The 24778-nt window shown below is 36.5% G+C and overlaps 1 protein-coding gene across 5 annotated transcripts in view; it reads left to right on the top strand.

The window, feature by feature from the left end:
* ZFYVE16 (zinc finger FYVE-type containing 16) overlaps window positions 1-19516 on the top strand; it is a 72261-nt gene extending 52745 nt beyond the window's left edge. For 4 of the 5 annotated variants that reach the window (XM_054487336.2, XM_063665445.1, XM_054487333.2 and 1 more), the window contains 5 exons: window positions 1771-1851; window positions 13146-13308; window positions 14142-14247; window positions 15045-15212; window positions 17601-19516. In XM_054487336.2, coding sequence (XP_054343311.1) covers window positions 1771-1851; window positions 13146-13308; window positions 14142-14247; window positions 15045-15212; window positions 17601-17759 — 677 coding nt within the window. In that variant the 3' untranslated portion in view covers window positions 17760-19516. The remainder of the gene's footprint in view (window positions 1-1770; window positions 1852-13145; window positions 13309-14141; window positions 14248-15044; window positions 15213-17600) is intronic. The other variant, XM_063665446.1, reaches the window with a different exon arrangement.
* The last annotated feature ends 5262 nt before the right edge of the window (window positions 19517-24778 follow it).

Consider the following 24778-nt stretch of genomic DNA (forward strand, 5'->3'; position numbering starts at 1 on the left):
AAATAGTCCGACATTCTGGCTGCTAATAGAATTTTTTCCTCTGCTTATAAAAGTAATATATACTTATTTGTAGTAAGCTCGGAAAATACATTTTGAAAAGTAGTAAAAGAGGCCGGGCGCGGTGGCTTATGCCTGTAATCCCAGAACTTTGGGAGGCCGAGGCGGGCGGATCACAAGGTCAAGAATGGAGACCATCCTGGCTAATACGGTGAAACCCTGTCTCTATTAAAAATACAAAAAATTAGCCAGGCATGGTGGCGGGCGCCTGTAGTCCCAGCTACTCGGGAGGCTGAGGTGGGAGAATGGCGTGAACCTGGGAGGCGGAGCTTGCAGTGAGCCCAGATCGTGCCACTGCACTCCCGCCTGGGCGACAGAGCGACAGAGCCAGACTACGTCTAAAAAAAAAAAAAGTGGTAAAAGGGAAAAGTGCCAAGATATGGTCACTATTGACATTTTACTGTATTTCCTTCTTATATTAACGTATATGTTAAATAGATGATTTTATACTGGATATTTATACTTTTATATTATACTTTATCACTTAACATGATATTGGCATTTTTGCCAGTAAAATTTAACAACTTTTTAATATTTATTTGTTGAATAGGTATATTTTTATGTGGTAAAATTAAAAACTTATGAATATTTATAGTGAAAAATCTCCTTTCCTCCCTTGACCACCCAGCCATCCTCTTACTCTCCCTACAGGCAACCAAACCAATGTTATCAGTTCTTATATATCCTTCCAGAGACATTTTTGCTTTAATGTATATTCAAGAAACACACACACATATCTACCTCTTTCTTCCACTTTTTTAGACAAGTCATAATATTTGCTCCATTCTATACCTTGTTTTTTTGGTTGTTGTTAACACACTTTGGAGATTATTCTATGTTTGTATATAAAGAGCTTTTATATTCTACAGAACTTTACATTTTATATATTGTACATCATTTAACTGTCCCTTATTGATGGGCATAATTTGTTACCAATCCTTAGGGGCTATTTATAAAAATGCTACAGTGAATAGTTTCGTATACATGCCGTTTTGTACACATTTGAACCTATCTGTAAGATAAATTCCCAAAAGTGGAATTGGTGTGTCAAAGGATACATCTACTTGTAATTTTAATAGAAAAATGCCAAGTTAGGGCTCCATAAAGACTGTTCTGATTTGTGCTGTCACCAGTAGTGAATGTTTGATTTCCTACACCCTCACTAATATAGGCACAAACATTTAAAACAGTACAATACTCCAATTATTAATAAAAACATTAAATTATTTTATTATTTATTTATTTATTTGAGACAGTCTCGCTCTGTCGCCTAGGCTGGAGTGCAGTGGCGTGATCTTGGCTCACTGGAACCTCCACCTCCTGAGTTCTAGCAATTCTGCCTCAGCCTCCTGACTGGCCAGGATTATAGACGCCTGCCACCACACCGGGCTAATTTTTGTATTTTTAGTAGAGACGAGGTTTCACCATGTTGGCCAGGCTAGTCTCAAACTCTTGACCTCAGGTGATCCGCCCTTTTCGGCCTCCCAAAGTGCTGGGATTACAGGCATGAGCCACCGCGCCCAGCCGCATTAAATTATTTTAGTGTAATATTTTCTCTCTTTTTTTTGTTTTTTTAAATTAGTTTTCTAGTTTAAGTTGTGTGGGTATAACATTTATTGAGTACTTATATGCATATCCACATTCTGCATTTAACAAATGTGTAACATAAAAATGAGTAGTTTAAAACAAATAATTGTTGTATTTGTTGATCAGTGACAGGTGCAAGTTTTGTGGTATTCAATGGAGCTCTAAAAACATCTTCAGGATTTCTTGCTAAGTCCAGCATAGTTGAAGGTATGAATTTCATTGTTAATGGTGTTTTAATGTAGAGTTATTTTTCCTAACCTTTTAAAAATATATTTGATATTTACACAAGAACATATGTAAGTTATAAAGCACAGTACCACAAACTTACATCAAATCATCAAGCAGCACAAGAAGTAGAAGACTTATCTCTCTCTTCTGCCTCTCCCCAGGAATTAGTGACTAGACTGAATATGGTGTTTATCATTCTCTTGCTTAATTGTTTTTTACTTTGTATATAAGTCTGCCTAAACGACATATTGTTTATGCTTATTTAGGAGATAAATAAAAGTGAAATCATTCTTCACATAGTTATATGGAACTCCCTATTTTCATACAACATGAGTTTCTAAAATTTATGCATGTTGTTTCTTACAACTATAGCTTATTCATTTTAAACGCTATTAAATATTTTGTGAATGTATGACAATGTATTCATCTCCTGATCATGAACTTCTGGGTTGTGTCTATTCTAAGAATATATTCTAGAGTTTCTGTAAAATATATATGCAAGAGTGGAATTTATGGGCTAATAGATTAGTAAATGTTCACTTTACAAAGTATTGCTAAGTTGCTTTCCAAATTGGTTGTACCGATTTACATTACCATCAGAATATATAAAATTTATGATTGGTCTACATTTTCTCCAAACATGATATTATCAGACTGCTTAATTTGTGTCAATCCTGTAGATATCTCTGAATATAGTCATAATTAGTATATCCCTAATTAATAAGCAGAGCATCCTATTACATATTTATTGGACATGCATGTTGCTTCTTCTGTGAAATGTCTGCTCTTATCTTTTGCCCTTTTTTCTATTGGATTGTGCATCTTTTTCTGACTGACTTGTAGTTACATAATTTTATGTATTTTATATTCCTCCTCTCCCATTTTTAGTGTCTTTTAAATAGAAGTTCTCATTAATACAGTATAATTTATGACTCTTATGGCTAATGTTTTTTATTTAAGAAATCTATCATACGGTTTTGAAAGATATTCTCCTATGTTGTCTTCGAGATTTAAACTTTTGCCTTTCACACTTAAGTCCCTAATTTATCTGGAATTTAATTTTATGTGCTGTGTGAGGTAGAGAAATCCAGTGACTTTTTTTGTCATTTGAATAGGAGTGATCCAGCATCAGATATTGAATTTTCCCTTTGCCCTGGTAATTGTTAATGCTATCTCTGTCACATAGCATGTTTTATTTGCACAAGAATCCATTTCTGGGCTATGTTCTTAGCTTTTGTTTTGTTTTAGTCAGTTTGCTTAACTCTGTACTGATTCCATACTATTTTATTATTATTGTAAACATTTTCACTTTTACTGTGAAAAAGTCAAGCTTGTATAAAAGCAAAAAAGGATAATATGATAAACATTAATGGAACCATCACCCACCTTTGACAATTATCAATTTATAGCCAATCCTACTTTATCCATACTCCTTTTACTCTCCTCTCATTGTATTATTTTCACTATATCATTTCATTCACAAATACTATATTTTTAAAAGAAAAAGTATTTTTTTAGAAACATAACCACAAAACTACAGACTAGGCATTCCAAATCCAAAAATCTGAAATCTGAAATGCTTCAAAATCCTAAACTGTTTGAGCGCCGACATGACACTCTATAGAAGTGCTCATTAGAGCATTTCAGATTTCACCTTTTAATTTTAGATGCTCAACTGCTAAGTATATAATGCAAATATTCCAAAATCCAAAAAAAATCTGAAATCTGAAACACTTCTGGCCCTATGTGCTTCAGATAAGGGACACCTGTATTATCACACATAAATATTTTATCAATAATTCCTGTATATCCAATCAGTAGTCACATTACCCCCATTTTCTCACTTCTTAAAATGTTTGTTTAAATCAGTATCCAAATAAGATCCAGTCACTGCAAATAATTATGTCTACTCTTTTAATTATGAATATTTTCAGTTCTTTTTGGGATTACTTCATCTTAATCAGTTTGGGCTGCCATACAAAATACAACAGATTGAGTAGCGTAAAAAGCATAAATTTATTTTCCCACAGTTCTAGAGGCTAGAAATCCAAGATCAAGGTGCCAACAGGGTTGGTTTCTGGTAAGGCTTGTCTCCTTGGCTTGTGCGTGGCTGTGCCCTTACATGGCCTTTTCCCTGTGTGCACTCTCAGAGAGAGCTCCAGTATCTCTTCTTCTTCTTCTAAGAACACCAGTCCTAGGCTGGGTGTGGTGGGTCACACCTGTAATCCCAGCACTTAGGGAGGCTGAGGCAGGTGGATCATTTGAGGTCAGGAGTTTGAGTCTGGCCAACATGGTGAAACCTCATCTCTACTAAAAATACAAAAAGTTAGTCAGGCGTAGTGGCGGGCACCTGTAGTCCCAGGTACTTGGGAGGCTGAGTCAAGAGAATGGTGTGAACCCAGGAGGTGGAGGTTGCAGTGAGCCAAGATCGTGCCATTGCACTCCAGCCTGAGTGAGAGAGACTGTCTCAAAAAAATAAATAAATAAATAACACCAGTCCTTTCAGATTAAGGCCTCACCTTTATGACTTCATTTAGCTTTAATTAACTCCTTAAAGGCCCAACTCCAAATACAGTTACATTTCGGGGTTAGGGCTTCAACATACGAATTCTGGGGAAACACAATTCTGTCCATACATTTGGATTTTCTAATTATTTTTAAATCAATTATGATAATATGTGGCTTTCTAAGTGTATGAGTCTGTTTTCACACTGCTATAAAGAACTGCCTGAGACTGGGTAATTTATAAAGGACAGAGGTTTAATTGACTCACAGTTCAGCGTGGCTGGGGAGGCTTCAGGAAACTTATACAGTCATGGTGGAAGGTGAAGGGGAAGCAAGGTACCTTCTTCACAAGGCAGCAGGAAGGAGAAGTGCTGAGTTAAGGGGGAAGAGCCCCTTATAAAACCATCAGATCTTGTGAGAACTCACTTGCTATCATTAGAACAGCACGGGGGAAACTGCCCCCATGATCCATTTACCTCCACCTGGTCTCTCCCTTGACATGCAGGGATTATGGGGATTATGGGGATTATGGGGATTACAAGTCAAGATGAGATTTGGGTGGGGACACAAAGCCTAACCATATCACTAAGAATTTATCAATTTCATTTATGCTATCTAATTTGTTGGCATAACATTGTTCATAGTATTCCCTTATAATCCTTTATTTCTGTGAGGTTGGTAGTAATGTCCCCTCATTAATTGCTGATTTTAGTAATTTGAATCTTCTTTTTTCTTGGTTATTCTAGTAAAGGTTTGTCAATTATATTTTGTTTCTCTGTTCCTTCCCTACAGTGTTTTTTTGTGTTAGATATTTTCTAGTGTACCATTTTAATTCACTTGTCACTTCTTTTAATGTGTATTTTTTTAAATTTCTTAGTTGTTGCCATAGACATTACAGTTAATACCAAAATGTTTAACAATATAATTCAGATAAATACCAATCTAATTTCCATAGTATATAAAAACTTTACTCCTGTTTATCGTTTCCTCTCTACTCCTTTGTGTCATTATTGCATACAAATTACATGTTTATACATTATGTGCCCATCAACACTGATTTATAATTATTGATTTATGCAGATGTTTTTTAAATGAGAAGAGGAAAGAGTTACAACCCAAAATACATTTATGTTCTTATATATTAACCTATGTAGTTACCTTACCAATTCTCTTATTCATGTGCATTCAAGTTGCAGTCTAGCATCCTTTTATTTAAGTGTGAGGGACTCCCTTTAGTATTTCTTGTACTTGAGGTGTGCCAGCAACACATTTTCTCTGTTTTTGTTTATCTGGGAATGTGCTAATTTCTCCTTCATTTTTGAAGGAGAGTTTTGCTGGACATAGACTTTCTGGTTAACAATATTTTTCATTTAGCATTTTGAATATGTCATTCCACTGTCTTCTGGCCTCCATGGTTTCTTTTTTTTTCCCCTTTTTTTTTTTTTTTTTTGAGACAGGATTTAGCTTGGTCACCCTGGCTGGAGTGCGGTGGCATAATCACAGCTCACTACAGCCTTGACTCTTGGGTTCAAACGACCCTCCCATCTCAGCCTTCTGAGTAGCTGGAACTACAGACATGTACCACCAGGTCTGGCTAATTTTTTTTCTATTTTTTGTAGAGACAGGGTCTCACTGTGTTGCCCAGGCTGGTCTGAAACTCCTGGGCTCAAGCATTCCTCCTGCCTCACCCTCCCAAAGCATTGGAATTCTAGGCATGAGCCACTGTGCCTGGCCTCTACATACTTTCTGATTAAGAAGTCAGCAGTTAATTTTATTTGAAATCCTTTGTATGTGATGATTTGCTTTATTACTGCTTTCATGACACTCTGTCATTCACAGTTTGACTATGAGGTGTTTAGGGGTGGATCCCTTTGAGTTTATAGTATACTTGGAATTCTCTGTGATTCTTAGATGTTCAGATTAGTGTTTTTCATTATGCATATTTGGTATTTTTTTTTTTTTTTGAGACGGAGTTTCCCAGTCATTGCCCAAGCTTGAGTGCAATGGCGTGATCCTGACTTACTGCAACCTCCACCTCCCAGGTTCAAGCGATTCTCCTGCCTCAGCTTCCCGTTAGCTGGAATTACAGGCACCCACCACCACGCCCAGCTAATTTTTTGTACTTTTAGTAGAGACAGGGTTTCACCATGTTGGCCAAGCTGGTCTCGAACTCCTGAACTCATGGGATCCACCTGCCTCAGCCTCCCAAAGTGCTGGGGTTACAGGCATGAGCCACTCTGCCCAGCCACATATGTTGGTATTCTTGATGATATACCCACACATCTCTGAGGGTCTGTTCGTTTTTCTTCTTTTTTCTTTCTGTTCATCAGATTGGGTAGTCTTAGTTGGTCTGTTTTCAAATTCACAAATTCTTCTGCCTAGTCAAATCTGTTGTTGAGCTCCACTAGTGAAGTTTTCATTTTAATTGTAATTTTGAACTCCAGAATTTGTATTTTTTTCTTACAATTTTGTAATTTCTATCATTTCATTGATATTCTCTGTTTGGTTAGGCATCATTCTAATACTTTGATTCTTTAGACATAGTTTCCTTTAGTTCTGTGACATATAAATAATTGATTTATACCCTTTGTCTAGTAAGTGTAATGTCTTTGTTTCCTTAGGGACAGTCCCTGTTACTTGCTTTTCCCTTCGTATATAGGCCATATTTTCCTATTTCTTTGGATAAAAGGGTTTCCTATAAAGCTATGTAACTGAGATACTGTGGAGGATGACATTAGTGAAAGTTGTGACACTGAAAACCTCAAAAAATACTCTGCCCCATCTAAGGAATGAGGAAACTGGCAAAGAATCAGAAGCAACTCTTTCAGAACTCTGGAAATTAATCAAAAGTTTATAGCAATTGGGGATGTTTTATTAAAGAAAAATGACTGAATCTTGAAAAGAATAGCAAGCTTTCTGTTATTTTAACTTGCCCTATACCTATCCTCTCATCTCCAGCACAGCAGAAGCCTTGAAAACCAGCAGGCTTATAGCCAATGGTGGGGGCAGTAAGGGGTTGGAGCTCCTTCAAAAACTTACTATCAGACAATTGTCATTATTTGACTTCTCAGGTGGTTCCCTGGAAGACCCTACTTACAAGGCTGTTTTACTTTTCCTGACTCTAAGCTTACCCAGTGGGAAAAATCTTTTCTCAGGGAGTGTTTGTCAAAATGGAATGATTATGCATACAGCAAGTATTTAACCAGCCTCTAGCTATGGAATACAATTGAGGCAAACAACAGGCAAATCTAAAGGTTAAAAGGAAAAGCTGGGGAATGCTTTGTCGGTAAGGGGTCACATGCAAGTTGCAAATACAAGGATGTACAAATGCCCAGGAAAGACCTGGGAAGGTCCTATGTGTCCACCTCAGATTGACCTTGAGCCTCTGCACAAGCAGGAAGTGATAGCCAAGACAGAGGTGTCCACTGCCTGACTTGAATGTTGAAGGCATGCCCTAACAAGCACATAAACCTTCCAGCAAAGACTAGGATAGTTATTAGTTTCAGGCATTTAAGGATATCTCAGTTCAATAATTAGACAGCTAATAAGCTAACTCAGCAGAGACTTTAGTGACTACATATGTATGACAAAGAATGCAGATTTTACAGAATTAGTTCAAAAAAGCCACATAACAACAAACAGCAACAAAAACAAACTCTGTGGAGAAGACAAAATCTGATTTCCAGAGGTGCCTCATTAATTATTTAAAATGTCTCATTTTCAACATAAAATTGCCAGACATGCAAAGAAACAGGAAAATATGGTCTATACGTGAAGGGAAAAGCAAGTAACAGGAACTGTCCCTAAGGAAACAAAGACATTACACTTATAAGACAAAAGGTATAAATCAATTATTTAAAATATGTTCAGAGAACTAAAGGAAACTATGTCTAAAGAACCAAAGGAAAGCATGAGAATGATGTCTAACCAAACAGAATATCAGTGAAGCAACAGAAATGATAAAATTATAAGAAAAAAATATATAAATTCTGGAGTTCAAAATTACAACAATTAAAATGAAAACTTCATGGCGGCATGCACCTGTACCCCAGGCTACTCAGGAGGTTGATGGCACCCATATGCTTTATTCTTCTTTTCAGTAGTGCCGTGGCCAGTGTCAGTCCTTTGATTTTTTCATATTAGTTTTAGGATCAACTTGTCAGGTTTATAAAAGGTCCATGGGAATTTTTATCTGGGGTTGCATTAAATCATTAGCTTAATTTTGAGAAAATTGGCACATTTTCCATTTTCAGTGTTCCTATTCATATAGTAGACCCTCACTTATTTTAAATCTACAGTTATGTGTTGCTTAGTGATGGGGATACATTCTGAGAAATGTTTCATTAGGCAATCTTGTCATTGTGCAAACTTCATAGAGTGCACTTACACAAACCTAAATAGTATAGCCTAGTGCATACCTAGGCTATATGGTATAGCCAATTGCTCCTAGTCTGTAAACCTGTATAGCATGTTACTGTTCTGAATATGGTAGACAGTTATAATTTGATGGCATTTGTGTATCTAAGTATATCTAAACACAGAAAAGGCACTGTAAAAAATACTGTACTATAATCTTATGGGACTACTGTTGTATATGTGATCCCTCATTGACTGAAATGTTGTTTTGTGGTACATGACTTAATGATTTTTGGTTTAGGCCTTGTATATATTTTCTTGATTTATTCCTTTACCTTATCAATTTTATTGCCGATGTAAATGGTATCTTATTAAATTAAAATTGTAATCTGTTTCTGGTATATAGAAATACATTTATCTCTGCATTTTAAAACTTACATCCAGCTACATTATATACTCTTACTTATAATAATTTATCTGTCGATTCTTTTAGAATTTTCTATGTAGCTGAAATAGTGTAATTTTGCTTTTTTCTTTGCAATTCTTACGCTTTTTATTTATTTATTTTGGTTACTGGTTGGGACTTCTAATATAATAGAAGCAATAATCATAAGCACACCCATCTGGATCCATGTTTATCAATTAATACCTTTTAAGAAGTGAACTTTTATGATTTATTTTTATGTGCCATATCTGTCATTCTGATAATGGGATTTGAGATATCCAAATATTTTCCTTCTTATTTCTTTTCTCTTTTTTTTTTTTGAGACTCATTCTCACCCAGGGTCTTATTCTCACCCAGGCAGGAGTGCAGTGGCATGATCATAGCTCACTGCAGCCTCAACCTCCAAGGCTCAGGCAGTCCTCCCATCTCAGCCTCCTGAGTAGCTAGGACTACAGGCACACACCACCACACCTGGCTATTTTTTTGTTGTTGTTTTTTTGTAGAGACAAGGTCTCACTATGTTGCCCAGGCTGGGGCTTGAACTTCTGGGCTCAAGTGATCCTCCTTCCTCAGCCTCTGAGTAGTTGGGACTACAAGCACATGCCACCTTGGCTAATTAAAAAAAAAAAAATTTTGTAAAGATGACGTCTTCCTATGTTGCCCAGGCTGGTCTCAATCTTCTGGACTCAAGTGATCCTCCCTCCTCAGCCTCCCCAAAGTACTGGGATTACATGTGTGAGCCACTGCTCCTGGCATCAGTCTGTTTTTGAGATACCATCTTCATCTTCAGTTTTTATCAGCTTAATTATGTGTGCCTAGATCCCAGTCTCTCTTCTTCTAGGACTCTGCCACTGTGTGTGTGTGAGTGTGTGTGTGTACACAAATATATGTGCGTGTGTGTGTTAGATTGTTTTGTGTCACCCCATAGATTCTTGATGCTCTGCTCATTTTTTCTTCAATGTTTTTTCTTTGTGTTCTTCAGATTGGATACTTTTCACTGATTTTTCTTTATGTTCTCCAATTATTTTTTTTGCCATCTTTACTCTACTATTAAGTCTCTCCTTTGGGGTTTCAGTTTTAGTTAGATTGTACTTTTCTGTTCCAGAATTTCTTTTTGTTTCTTTTTCCAGTTTGTATTTCTCTCAAGATTTATTATATGTTTATTTAGCCCATATTTGCTTTTTATTCTTTGAATGTGTTTCCTTTAGGTCTTTGAATATACATACATATATACATATATATGTGTGTATATATATAGGTGTATGTGTATATATACACGTGTGTGTGTGTGTGTGTATATATATATATTTTTTTTTTTGAGACAGAGTCTCACTCTTTCACTCAGGTTGGAGTGCAGTGGCGTGATCTCAGCTCACTGGAAGCTCCACCTCCTGGGTTCACGCCATTCTCCTGCCTCAGCCTCCCAAGTAGCTGGGACTACAGGCACCTACCACCACACCCAGCTAATTTTTCGTATTTTTAGTAGAGACAGGGTTTCACCATGTTAGCCAGGATGGTCTCGATCTCCTGACCTTATTATCCTCCCGCCTCGGCCTCCCAAAGTGCTGGGATTACAGGTGTGAGCCACCACGCCCAGCCTCTTTGAATATATTTATTATAGCTGTTTTAAAATTTTTATATGCTTAATTGGCCATCTTGAAGTTGGCTTCAGTTGCTGAAGGGGTCACATTTTCTCATTTCTGTCTAGTAATTTCTGTTATTTTTTTTGAGACAGGATCTTGCTCTGTTGCCCAGGCTTGAGTGCAGTGGTACAGTCATAGCTCACTGCAGCCTTGAACTCCTGGGCTAAGTGATCCTCCTGCATCAGCCTCCTGAGTAGGTGGGACTGCAGGTACACACCACCACACCTGGCTAATTTTTAAACTTTTTGTAGAGATGAGGTTTCACTGTGTTGTCCAGGCTGGTCTTGAACTCCTGGCCTTAAGACATCCTCCCTCCTTGTCCTCCCTAAGCACTGGGATTACAGTTGTGAGCCACCGCACCTGGCCTGTCTAGTAATTTTTGGTTATGTATTTGTCATTGTTATATGTAGGGAGACCCCCTGAAACTATTGCTACAGAATAAAAGATGAAATGCTCCTGATTATTGTAAATACAAAATTGCATGCAAGATTGTGTAAAGACAATGCCAGGTTGGACTGCCAGAATGAGCCAACAGCACGTGATGTGTTTCCCCCTGCAGAGAGCCTATGAATGGATGTGCAGTCAGGGAGGTTTCACATCACCAAGATTCCTATCCCAGAAAAGCAGATGTTCATAGCTCTGGGAATGGAATGCGACCCTTGTGGAGAGCCTATAAACGGATGCATGGAGGGCGGGTGCCTGTCCATATGGATAAGTTAGGGCTATAAACGCCCTCATCTTGCCACAGCTCTTCTAGGCCTCTTTAGGGTTAAGGCGTACTCCTTTCTGAGAATTTCTGGTCTAACCGGTTGTCTAGCTTCATGTCCTGTTTCTATGGATTGTTTGTAACCAGCTTTTGCTGCAACTGTTACTGCTGATTAATATCTTGCTAATCATAGGTTATGGAAAGACTGTGTTTCTGTTTTAAGGCTCTGTTAGAAATTACTGATGCACACACTATATTGTAAATTCTTATCTCTGTATACTGTACTTCTGCATACAGATGTTATGTTAAAGAATTACTTCATCCCCATGTGACCATCTAACCTCATAATCAAATGACCCTAAATCCCTCACTAAGCTACCCCTGCCCTCACTAAACTTAATAATAAATGCTGGTATATCCAATGCATTGTTGGCACCACGGGACCAGAAGGCGGTGACCCCCCTGGACCCAGCATTCACTATCTTTTGTGTGTCTATTATTTCTCAACCTGCTGATCTGGCTGGGAATAAAGAGAGAGCCCCGTTGCTTTGTGGGCTGCTGGCCAGATCCTGCAATAATTACATGCTTTAGAAACTTTAGATTCTAAGTACATTTTGCTGAAGAAGGTTTGTTTATGTTTTAGTAGGCAGTTTCATGGTTGATCACCTTGACATTGTATAGACTTGATTTTTCACTTTCTTAAGATGGATTTGTAGAAATCCTAAGGTGTTTACCGGTCCACACTAATTTGACAGTACTCAGTCTTCAAATCTATTTTGCCTACAGATTTTGTAAGGGCTTCATTTTGGCTTTTCTACAATGCCTGTTAATGAGGTGTTAATAAAGTCTCCACTTTGGTTGGTCCACATGACCAAATTCCCCAACATTATTTGACTTCTGTTACCTCTGTTCTCTTCCCCATGCTGTAACACTATGCTATGTTTAAGCCTCATCTAGTCTCACTCTGTTATTGTGTCCCCAGTTCTAGTCCAAAGACTTCAAAGTCTTCCACGCAGTTTTCTAGTGCCCCTCTCTTAAGTGTCCTGACTGCAGATTCTAGGCTTCACCAAACTCTTTATCTCTGAGTTCTCAGCCAATAGGGCCATTGCAGACTTAGTGGGTCACCTTGAAGAAATTATCCCCAGGCAGAGAGCTCAGGGCAGAGAGTAAGGGCTCTCTGCCTGGGAATAATTTCCTCATGGTGACCCACTAAGCCTACCTGAGTTCTCTGCCTGGAGATAACCATGGGCTTAACCTCTTCAGTTTCCCTCTAGGGATCTCAGTATTGCACTGCCTATTGTCCAGAACCTAAAAACAGTTATCTCATATATTTTGTCTAGTCTTAGTGTTGGTTGTAATGACAGGGCTATCTGGTACCAGTTATTTCATCATAGCCAGAAGCAGAAATTCTCATCTTTGTTTTAACCTTAAAAAAAAAAAATTCTTAACTTTGCAAAATACTTGTCTTATTTCCTAGTGGAAAACAACCATTAAGATGATTAGCAAATGATTTAAAACTTGTATCTTACACAGAACATATTTTGATAGCAAATTTTATGGCTTAGATATACACATTGGTATTTGGCAAAAGAAATGTGAAACTTAGTCTCATTTCTAGATGGCTTAATGGTACAAATAACTCCAGAGACCATGAATGGCTTGCGGCTAGCTTTACGAGAACAGAAAGACTTTAAAATTACCTGTGGGAAAGTTGATGCAGTAGACCTGAGAGAATACGTGGATATCTGCTGGGTAGATGCTGAAGAAAAAGGAAACAAAGGGTAGGAATTTTTTTATTCTAAAATATAATTGATTTGAAGGAAAGTGCAGGATTAAAATATCCTATTTATAAAATTAAATATTTTATGAATGAATATATACTTATACCATCAATTTAAATGCCTTTACTCAAATTAATAAATGCAATCTTTTTCAAACATGTACCTAACTAGCCTCATAAGTGGTGGTGTGGTTTTTGGGCCAGGATGGTCCATTTGAGAGGGGCTTGATGATGAAACATCTGTTGTGTAGCAGTGTGGGCTTGATGCCAGGGCTGAAAAGGCAAGACACTTTTTCTTTCAGATGGTACCTATTTTTGTCACATAAGTAAAAGAGTCCCTTTGGATGATATATACTGTATTATTTTGATTGACTATAAATACAAACAACTGGATTTAATAATCTTTACATTAGAGGCCTCACAGATTATTACTGCCACTCCTTCCTCTCTTCAGTTACCCATTTTCTTTCTTTTTTTGAGATTGGCTAAGGGGTCTGGAGTAAAGAAGGAAAAAGAGGGCTGAAGGATTCCAAAATAAAGTTTTTGAATTCATGAGGCAGCTTTTCTATTAGACTATCTAAGGTATTTTAAACTTTAGGTCTGAATTGGGCATATGAAAAAGGAGATATACAATTTATTGATGAACAAAAAAGATTACTACACAATCAAGAAATCTTGGTAAATGAATGTGAACTACAGATTTAGTTATTTTGTATATAATTGACATATCTTCTTTTATATTTTTTCCCTCATTCCCTTTGTTCAAATCTAATAATTCATTTCAAAAAACACATTGGTGCTAATAATTCTATTGTATTATGTTTTATTTCATAGTGTTATCAGTTCAGTGGATGGAATATCATTACAAGGATTTCCAAGTGAAAAAATAAAACTGGAAGCAGATTTTGAAACCGATGAGAAGATTGTAAAGTGTACCGAGGTAACTAAGAAAGAAGGTCCCTTTACGTGCTGTGTTTCAATGTGATTTTTGTTCTTTACAGATTGTGCATACTCAACCTCTAAATATTTATGCATCGCTTATTATACTTTTTATGCTACACTTTGAGACATACACATTTCCACCCCAGAATTTTATACACCAGAATTGGATTTCCATAGGGTTAGTTCAGGCTATCAAATGGTGGTACTGCCTGCCAGCTGTGTTGGCAGCATTGCCATCTTTGTCCTGTAATATGTTACTTGACCACATTTTAATTTTCCTCAGATTTTATGAAAAATAAGATATTTTGTCATTAATTTATAATCAGCATTCACATATGAAAGTTATTTTTTCATGTTTTAGTTTTTTTTAAATTAGAGGATATGAAACTACAGACTCCCAAGTCCTTAGTCTACCTCCTTATTCCCCCTCATATTTATTTCTTATGCATTCTTTGTGATTTTATTACATGTGCAAAATAGAACCTGCAGAGAATGTAGACACAATGGAACATCATTTGTTTTATCTTAACTTCATATAGATGTTCTTTACAGGGTAGACTCATACTGATTTAACAAGCCTTTAGGCAAAAATTGCTGAGACATTTCCATATTTACCATAACTTTTGGTTTTATGTTTTTACTTATAGTAAAGATCAAGCTATCGATATAGAATTCTCACAACTAATGCTTTTCATGGTGCTTTACATTGGAATTTAATTAAACTTGAAAGCAGCAATTGTTGCATTTTAAAGTTACTTTTAATCATGACTTGTTTCCTAATTAAATACATTTCAGGTGTTCTACTTTCTAAAGGACCAGGATTTATCTATTTTATCAACTTGTTATCAGTTTGCAAAAGAAATAGCCATGGCTTGTAGTGCTGCGCTGTGCCCTCACCTGAAAACTCTAAAGAGTAATGGGATGAATAAAATTGGACTCAGAGTTTCCATTGACACTGATATGGTGAGGCGTGTTTTTGTGATGTATTTTTGAAATGAATGTATTGCATATTAAAATAATCAAGTTTTTCTTCAACCTTTTATTTTGGGATGAAAGGGAATGAAAATTTGTTGAGCATCAAATGTGTGCTACACACTTCACATATATTATCTGTATTAGTCTCCACAACAGGGGTCAGCAAACTGTTTTTGTAAAAGGACAGACAGTAACTATTTTGGACATTGTAGGCAGTATGGTTTCTTTCACAACTACTCAACACTACCATTATATTGGGAAAGCAGCCGTTCACAATATGTAAACAAATTAAGTGTGGCTATGTTCCCGTGAAATTTTATTTACCCAGTGGGGCCAAGTTTGGCCTGCAGGCCATAGCTTTCTGAACCCTTCTCCATGACTACTCTGCCTTATAGGTAGGTTTTTAAATTTACGTATTCTGACTAGATTCTATACGTACATGATTTAAAATCTTAAAAGTCTAAAAGTATATATATAACAGGACCACCTCACTGAATATTTGCGGAGAGCAGCATTCACAATGTATTCTGTGTAACTGGTGGACTCTGGAGATAATAACTCCAGACTACAATGTAAATGGTTCCCAGTAGAGTTGTATAAGGCAGCAGCCTTGGAAATATCTTTCCTACTGTTGACATCCAACCCATCAGTTCACCTCCATACTTTTCTTTGTCCTCCCTCTCTGGCCAAGCAATCAGTGTTACTCATTTCTTATGTATTCTTTGTGATTTTATGCATCTACAAGCAAATAAGTGTGTGTCCTCCTTTTTCATCTCCTCTCTTTTACACATTTTTTACCTTGCTTCTTTAATATATCTTAAAGATATTAATACTAGCAGACATTCTAACAGCGGCATAGTAGTTGATTATATAAATGTACCATAATTTATCTAACTAGTTATTCGTGCATATTTGATATATGTTGATAGACATTCAGGTTGTCCACAATATTTTGCTTTTACATAAGCGTAAGTATATCTATAAGAAAAATTCTGAGTAGAATTGCCAGGCCTGAGTATATACTCAATAGATATTACCATATTATCCCAAATAGAGGTTATGTCATTTTATATTTATTTCTTCCAGCAATTTGTGAGAGCTCTTTCCCTCACATCCTTTTTTTGAGACAGTCTCACTCTGCCACCCAGGCTGGAGTGCAGTGGCACAATTTTGGCTCACTGCAGCCTCTGCCCCCTCGGTTCAAGCAATTCTCCTTCCTCAGCCTCCCGAGTAGCTGGGACTACAGGCATGTGCCACCACACCTTGCTAATATTTGTATTTTTAGCAGACACAGGGTTTCACCATGTTGGCTGGACCAGTCTTGAACTCTTGACCTCACGTGATCTGTGGCCTCCCAAAGTGCTGGGATTATAGGTGTGAGCCACCGCACCTGGCTTCCCCCACATCCTTATCAAAGAAGTATATAATCAAACTTTTGAACTTGGACAATTTGATAGGTGAAAAATAATACCTTATTATTAATATTATTATTGCTTTTTAAATATATGGGGTTTTACTATGTTTCCCAGGCTGGTCTTGAACTCCTGGGCTCAAGCAATTCTCCTGCCTTGGCCTCCCAAACTGTTGAGATTATAGGCATGAGCCACCACACCTGGCCCCAGTATTATTTTAATTTGTATTTCTCTTAACAAGGAGTGATGATCATCTTGCATGTAAAAACAATTTGTTTTTCTTTGAACTGAAAGTTCTCTTTCTGACATCCAAGTAACTCTTTCCAACATCCAATATAGATTTTCAAATCAGAGAATTCATTAGAATGGTTAAGCTAAACATGGGTGAGTTCATAGGCTGAAGGTTTGCTTTTCTCCAGCCAGGATATATTTTACTCATGGTTCTTACTGGAAAAGGGGTTTTGTTTTTATCTCACTATTAAAAGTCCTCTTTTCAAGGAAGCACCCACTATTTGTTATTTGAGTAAGCACTGTAAATTTTTTTTTAGCCAAATGTATTAAAGTGTAATTTGCACCAACGTTAGAGTCTAAAATATTATTGCAATAACAAATTTGAAATATTTTAAGTAGATTTTTTTAATACCATGGGGTTTTTAATTTAAGTAATGTCGGCAGTTATTCAAAGCCTCATCCCTCTAATTTGTTTATGTGTTCATTTAGAGGAAACGTAAAGTGTGACATAGTGGCAATTTTATCTTTATGATATATGGGGAGGAACAATTATAATTTATGTAGTAGACAGATAAAAGATACAGGAGAATGTATAATTTTTTTATAAATATATCAAATATTTTATTTAACATGCTTGAACTGATATTTTAAATTATTTCACTTATTTTATATTCACATTCTGAGCTAAACAAGATTGCTCATTTTCTTATCAAGATTTTTTTTTTTTTCCTAGGTTGAATTTCAGGCAGGATCTGAAGGCCAACTTCTGCCTCAGCATTATCTAAATGATCTTGATAGTGCTTTGATACCTGTGATCCATGGTGGGACCTCCAACTCTAGTTTACCATTAGAAATAGAATTAGTGTTTTTCATTATAGAACATCTTTTTTAGTGAAAGAATGTGCCATATTACATATTGCAACCTAATTTGTTAAAACTAACTCCAGCACTAAAGCTGAAATGCCACAAACACTAAAAGTATAAATATGTCTGATTTTTCGAAACACATAAGCTTTGCTCTTTAGGCAGGAATGATCTTTTCAAATCATTAGCACAATATTTAAATATCTAAAAATTTAAGAGATCCATACTTTCTGAAGCTTTACAATTAATTTAAGTACTAAAAAGACAAGGATTTCTTTTAAGAAATTTGTAGCATTTACTGTGTTATTTAAATGCTAAGCCAAAGTATCTGCACTTAGGTATACCTCTTTATGCCAATAATGATTTTAATGAAGGCTCTTTTCAGATGTAACCTTATGAAGGAAATATCTGCTTTGTGTATATGCCAGTTAGAATACTGGTTTCTAAAGTCTGTCAAATTGTATTTCAGTGGCACAAAAACCAGTTTCGAGGTCTTAGACTTATAATTCTTTGAATAAAACTGATAACTTATTTGTATAATTGGAGTGGAGACCTACCTCCATAATTAGATAAACTCTTTTTGGATTATAATCAGAATTTTGCCTTTTTTCTTCTCAAATTATTACATGTATATGTATTATATATCCATATATATAGTTTTTCCTGATTAAATGGATATTAAAATAATTGCAGGTGCTTCAGGACTTTTTGCTTCTATATTTAAATATGTTGTTTTTATAGCAAGAACATATTCTGAATGTGTTTTATAAATCTTTAATAATTTATATATAGGTAATATTTTTGTATCACAATGCATTATTTTTTTCCTCCTTTCCTTCCAAAGTATACCACTGTATTTACCACTTCTAAGAGTGACTGACGACAGGCCAGATGACCCTTGAAGTAGTCATTATGTAGCAATAAATGAAGCCTGAAACAGGTTTTTTTACTTCCACTTTAATCCTTAGAAATTTCTTGGCAACTTGGCATATTTTCATTGACACCAATGTATAAGTATAAATTTAAATGAACTAATTACTTTTGCCTATTTTAAATTCTTTATATGATAGTTATTTTTTATAACAGGATATTAACATAAGTTAAATCCTATGTATTTGAAATTGTTACAGAGCTTTCCTCTTCAAACAGCAAAAAAGTGGGGGGCATATTGTAGTCCTGTCATTTAAGTTATGTAAAAAATTTAATCATTATTTTGATGCTTTAAACATTCTCATGTGTAATATATGTTTTTGTATCAAAAACACTCATATTTCAAGAAAAAGAAATTATGTTAAATAGCCCTGTTTTAAGAAAAATATTTATGAAGCATCTCAACTTGAAGATCGAGTCAAAGTTATAACTCAGGATCTAAGGTCTCAAGCTAGGAGAGACTGAGAATTTTAATCAGTTTGGGCATATAGTTTGGACTGAATCACATCTGTAGTACTTAGCCAAAGACAACTCGGAGGAGAATATCAGCCTTCTGGAAGTAGCTACTTCCTGAACAATGTAAAGTGTTGCAGATATTCAGTAAAATGGCAACCTGTTATAATTTGTGAAATTTATGGAAATGGTGTAAGATGAAAACAATTGCATATCAAACCCAATTTATGTTTTCTTAATATAGTGTGTGTATTCTGCCATGTAAGTAATTGCACAGTCTTAAAATAACCAAATGGTAGAGGGCTGTTCCATGATGGGATTGCTTTGGATTTGTTTTCATAAAATCTCTACATTCAATAAAAATTGGAATTATGTGCCTGAAGTTTGGAGGCACATTTTGAAGTATTCTTTGTAGATATATAGTATGTTTCTGAATGTGTTTTTTACTTATTTGGTCATTGGTACTTAATTTGAAATTTTAATTTTTTAAGAGTGAAGAAATAGAATGGTTCTTTGTACTCAGTTTGCAATGATCTATTTTTGGCTTATGTCTTTTAATACTACTCTCTTTCTCTGAATTTTGAAATATGAAGTAAAATCTAGCCCATTTGTTTTATGCAGCTATTCAACAAACTCTGTTTGTATACTTGCTACATGCAGAGCACTTTACCAGGTTTCTAAGCAAAAATTTCTAAAAATGATTACTTGTTCTGATAGAATTAGGCATAGCTCTTTATCAACATTTATGGATTCCATGCCACAAGTAGTATGCGCTTAAGTGCAGAGCATGCCAAGAGAAAGAGTAGGATTTGGCCCTGTAGGAACAAAGATTCAATTGTGGGAAACTACTTGTTTCTGAAAATTGCATGCTAGGATATTTACATCATGTTCCTGTTGAAAACAATTCCTGATTAAAATACAAGAATAATCTTAAAACATCAAAGAGATTTTCCAGACAATAAGGAATGTCAAGTCCAAAAGTAAAGAGAATAAGAGAAGCAAGCATGGACCCTTACTCTGACAACCTTATGAGTGAGGGGGACAGAAATTAAAGTTCAGGGCCCATATAAGGTGATGAACCTAACAGGAGACCCTCCACACAATAGGCTGAGACTCCCAAATACTTTCACTTTTAGGATGATAATGAATCAGAGGTGGAAGAACCAATGTAAAAGAACAGGCAAGTTTAGAATTGCCCCAGTGATCTAAAGAATCTTAAGCATTGAACTTCCCTTAAGGTGTTCCCACACTAGTAATGCCTCCAGGTGACAGATAAAATAAAATGTAAATACTTTCCATGGAAAAGTAATTTCATTGTAGGCCTCAAATTACTTTTCAAATATGTCTAGTAACACATAGTAAAAAATAAGTAGTTATATAAGGAAACTAGATTCCAGAGGCAAGAATTACTTGAAGCAATGAAAACAAACTCACAGATGCAGGTATTAGATTTGTTTTCTTTCTTTAAGGAAATAAGGTGTGTGAATGTACTTGCAGGAAATGGGAAACTATACGATAAAAAGTTATGGACTTTTTATCTGGAAAAGAACTGAATATAAACATTGCAAGAATATACGTAAAAACTGCACTTTAAAACTCAGTAAATAGATGTAATAGAATGCAGCCAATCAGGGGTAGTTTATAAACTGGAATATAACTCAGGAGAAACTATTCACAGTGCACCATGGGAGAAACAGCTGGAAAAAAAACAGAAGACCTGTAGAGAATACAGTGAAAAATTCTAAGTGCTTCATTAGCTGTGAGAAGAGAGGCAAGAATAGGACAGAGCAAATACTTAGATAGAATGCAGAATTTTAAAAACTGATGAAAGACATGACCCCACACATTCTAGAAGCCAGGCAAATCCCAAACAGAATAAACTAGAAAATCCACACATAGACACATAACAAGGCCAGGTGCAGTGGCTCACACCTGTAATCCAGCACTTTGGGAGGCCAAGGCAGGAGGATCACTTGAGCTCAGGTTGAGACCAGAGTGAGCAACACAGGGAGACACTCTCTACAAAATTTAAAAAAAAAAATTTTGCCAGGTGTGGTGGCTCATACTTGTGGTCCCAGCTTCATGGGGGCTGAGGTGGGAGGATCACTTGAGCCCAGGAGGTTGAGGCTCCAGTGAGCTGTGATCGTGCAACAGAGCAAAACCTTGTCTCAAAAAAAAGGAAAAAGAAAAAAGACATTTAACAGGAAAACTGGAAATGCTAGCTGACAGAGAGAAAAAGAGTCCAAGGAACAATTTGCTCTTTCTAGTCAGAGGACCAGAAAGGAGGTTGGAGGATATGGGACAAAACCCTTTTTAATTTAATTGCAGTATTCTAAGAGAGCCTCAGGAAAGATGCAGTAAGACCCACCGCCCCACCAGTAGAACCATGGGTAATGACTTGGAACCTTCTGGACCTTCCTTCCTCTACATCAATCCCGCAGCAGTAAAGAGGTATCATCACTCTTCTCTTCCCCCTGGTGCACTAGTGGCAGACACTGCAGGGCAGAACACTGGCAATGGGGAGGCTAAAGCGCTGACTTTCTAGCCAAAAACCAAGAATGGGGTTCTAGAAACCAGAGTATAGGTAAGATCACAAATAGGAGGGAACTGAAGAAAAGGAACCCTTAAATCTGTCAATAAAATCCTGGGATCATCTCACAAGCTGTGTATGTGTGAAACTAACCAGAAGCAGCTGAGCAAAGGTTCTGAACACTGAATTACAGTGTAGGCCACTGTCCAAGTTTCAGATTGGCCACTAGATGGTGCACAATTGGGGCAAAGAACAGCTTAACAAAGGCAGTGAAAACTAACATTGGAACCACAGCCACCAAAAAAAGTGGCCAGGATGTGTGCTCTGAAACTTAACTGGATTGATGGTCTGCTAAAACAAAACAAAACAAAAACATTCTTATGAAAATTTAAACAGGATAGAGAATATCATAATATTCCAAATATATCCCAGAAACAATCCAAAATTATTTGACAAAGAACTTGTGAAACCTAAGCAACTCTCTAGGGAAAAGACAATGAACAAGAGCCAACTCTAAGGTTACCCAAATGTCAGAATTATCAGAAAAAGACTTAAAACTAGTTATTTTATTTTATTTATTTATTTTATTTATTTATTTTTGAGACAGTCTCTATCACCCAGGTTGGAGTGCAGTGATACAATCTTGACTCATTGCAACCTCCACCCCCAGGGTGCAAGTGATTCTCCTGCCTCAGCCTCCTGAGTAGCTGTGACTACAGGTGTGTACCACCATGCCTAGATAATTTTTTGTATTTTTAATAGAGACAGAGTTTCACCACGTTGGCCAGGCTGGTCTCAAACTCCTGACCTCAAGTGATCTGCCTGCCTGGGCCTCCCAAAGTGCTGGGATTACAGGCATGAGCCAGCACACCTGGCCGTTAAACTAGTTATTTTAATCATGCTACACAAAGAAGACATTTCTCCAAAGGAAATATATAAAGGTAAACACTGTTGAAATAAATGGAAAGCTAAAAGTCTCAGCATAGAAGCTATAAAAAGAAACAAGTGGAAATTGTAGAACTGAAAATACAATAACAAAATTTACTGGAAGGTCTCAACAGAATGAAGATGACTGAGGGAAAAGTCAGTACATTTGAAGATACATGAGCAGAAATTATCTAGTCCGAATGGCAGAGAAAAAAGTGAAAAAAATGAGAAGACTTTTGGGGATCTCTGGGACAATATGAAACAGTCTAATATTCATGTCTTAGGAGTCCAAAAAGAACAATTGGAAGAAAAAAAATCTGAAGAAATAATAGCTGAAAACTTCCAAACATCTGGCAAAAAACAAATATTCACATACATTTACATAGCATTCTATTTAAAGCCGGTCTACTGGCACAGCAAATCCCAAAAAGGAAAACCACACCCAGGCACATCATAATCAAAGTGATGAAACCAAGTGTAAAGAAAATACTTTGAAAGCAACTGGAAGAAAACAACACTTTGTATATAGGAGAACCAAAGATTTCAGTGATGGTAGATTTCTCATCAGAAACCATGGAGCAACATTTATAAAGTGCTTTAAAAAAGCAACAAAACTGTCAACACACAATCCTTTATCCAGCAAATATATTCTTTAGGAAAGAAAATGAAATAAAGACATTTTCTTTTTTTACTTTTTTTTTTTTTTTTTTTTTAAATGAGATGGAGTCTCACTCTGTTGCCCAGGCTGGAATGCAGTGGTGCAATCTCAGCTCACTGCAACCTCCGCCTCCCGGTTCAAGCAGTTCTCCTGTCTGAGCCTCCAGAAGTGTAGCTGGGATTACAGGTGCATGGTACCACACCCGGCTAATTTTTTTGTATTTGTAGTAGAGACGAGTTTCACCATGTTGGTCAGGATGGTCTCAAACTCCTGACCTCAGGTGATCTGCCTGCTTCGGCCTCCCAAAATGCTGGGATTAGAGGCATGAGCCATCACACCTGGCTGAAATAAAGACATTATCAGAAGAAGGAAAGCTAAAATAATTCATTGCTAGTAGTCCTCCTTTAACAGAAATGCTAAAGGAAGTTCATGGGGAAGGAAAATGATTGCAAAGAAGGAAGAGCAACCAAAATGGCAAATCTCTGCATAAACCAAATAGACTTATATGTTTGTTAAAATATATATAACTGCTGAAATAAAAAAATTATAACATCATCTTATGGGATTTTCAATGCATATAGATGTAATACAGATGAAAACTGCATCCTAACCAAGGGGACAGTGAAAGAACCTATATAGTAAGTTTTCTAAATTTCACTTAAAGTGGTAAAACATTATAGTAGGTTACAAAAAGTTTGGTATGTAATGATCATCTCTAGAGCAACCATTTTAAAAAACTGTGCAAGGAGATATGTTTAAAAAGCCGACATATAAAGTGGAATTTGGAAAAATAAATAATTCAAAATAAAGCCAGCAAGGAAAACAAGTGTAAAAGAAACAAGGGACCAACAAGAAAAATTAATGCTAAAATGGTAGACCTAAATCCAGCTGTATCAAAAATTACACTAGGCCAGGTGTGGTGGCTAATGCCCATAATCCCAACACTTCAGGAGGCTGAAGCAGGAAGATCACTTGAGGCCAGGAGTTCAAGATCAGACTGGGCAATGTAGTGAGGCACTGTATCTACATAAAATTTAAAATAAAAGAATTAGCCAACCATGGTAGTGCATGCCTATAGTCCTGGCTACTCAGGAGGCTGAGGTGGGAGATCATTTGAGCCCAGTAGTTTGAGGCTGCAGTGAGCTGTGATCATACCGCTGTACTCCAGCCTGGGCCACTGAGCAAGACCCTGTCCCTAAAAATAAAAATAAATAACAGTTACATTAAATGTAAATGGTCTAAATATGGCAATTAAAACACATAGATTGGATTTTTTTTTTTTTTTTTGGATCGAGTCTCACTTATTCTGTCACCCAGGCTGGAGTGCAGTGGCACAATCCTGGCTCACTGTAACCTCCACCTCCCAGGTTCAAGTGATTCTCCTGCTTCAGCCTCCTGAGTAGCTGGGATTACAGGCATGTCCACGTCTGGCTAATTTTTTCTTTGTTTTTATTAGAGATGGGGTTTCACCATTTTGCCCAGGATGGTCTTGAACTCCTGTCCTCAACTGATCTGCCTGTCTTGGCCTCCCAAAGGACTGGAATTACAG

Source organism: Pongo pygmaeus, chromosome 4 (genome assembly GCF_028885625.2).
Source record: "Pongo pygmaeus isolate AG05252 chromosome 4, NHGRI_mPonPyg2-v2.0_pri, whole genome shotgun sequence".
Taxonomy (NCBI): Eukaryota; Metazoa; Chordata; class Mammalia; order Primates; family Hominidae; genus Pongo; species Pongo pygmaeus.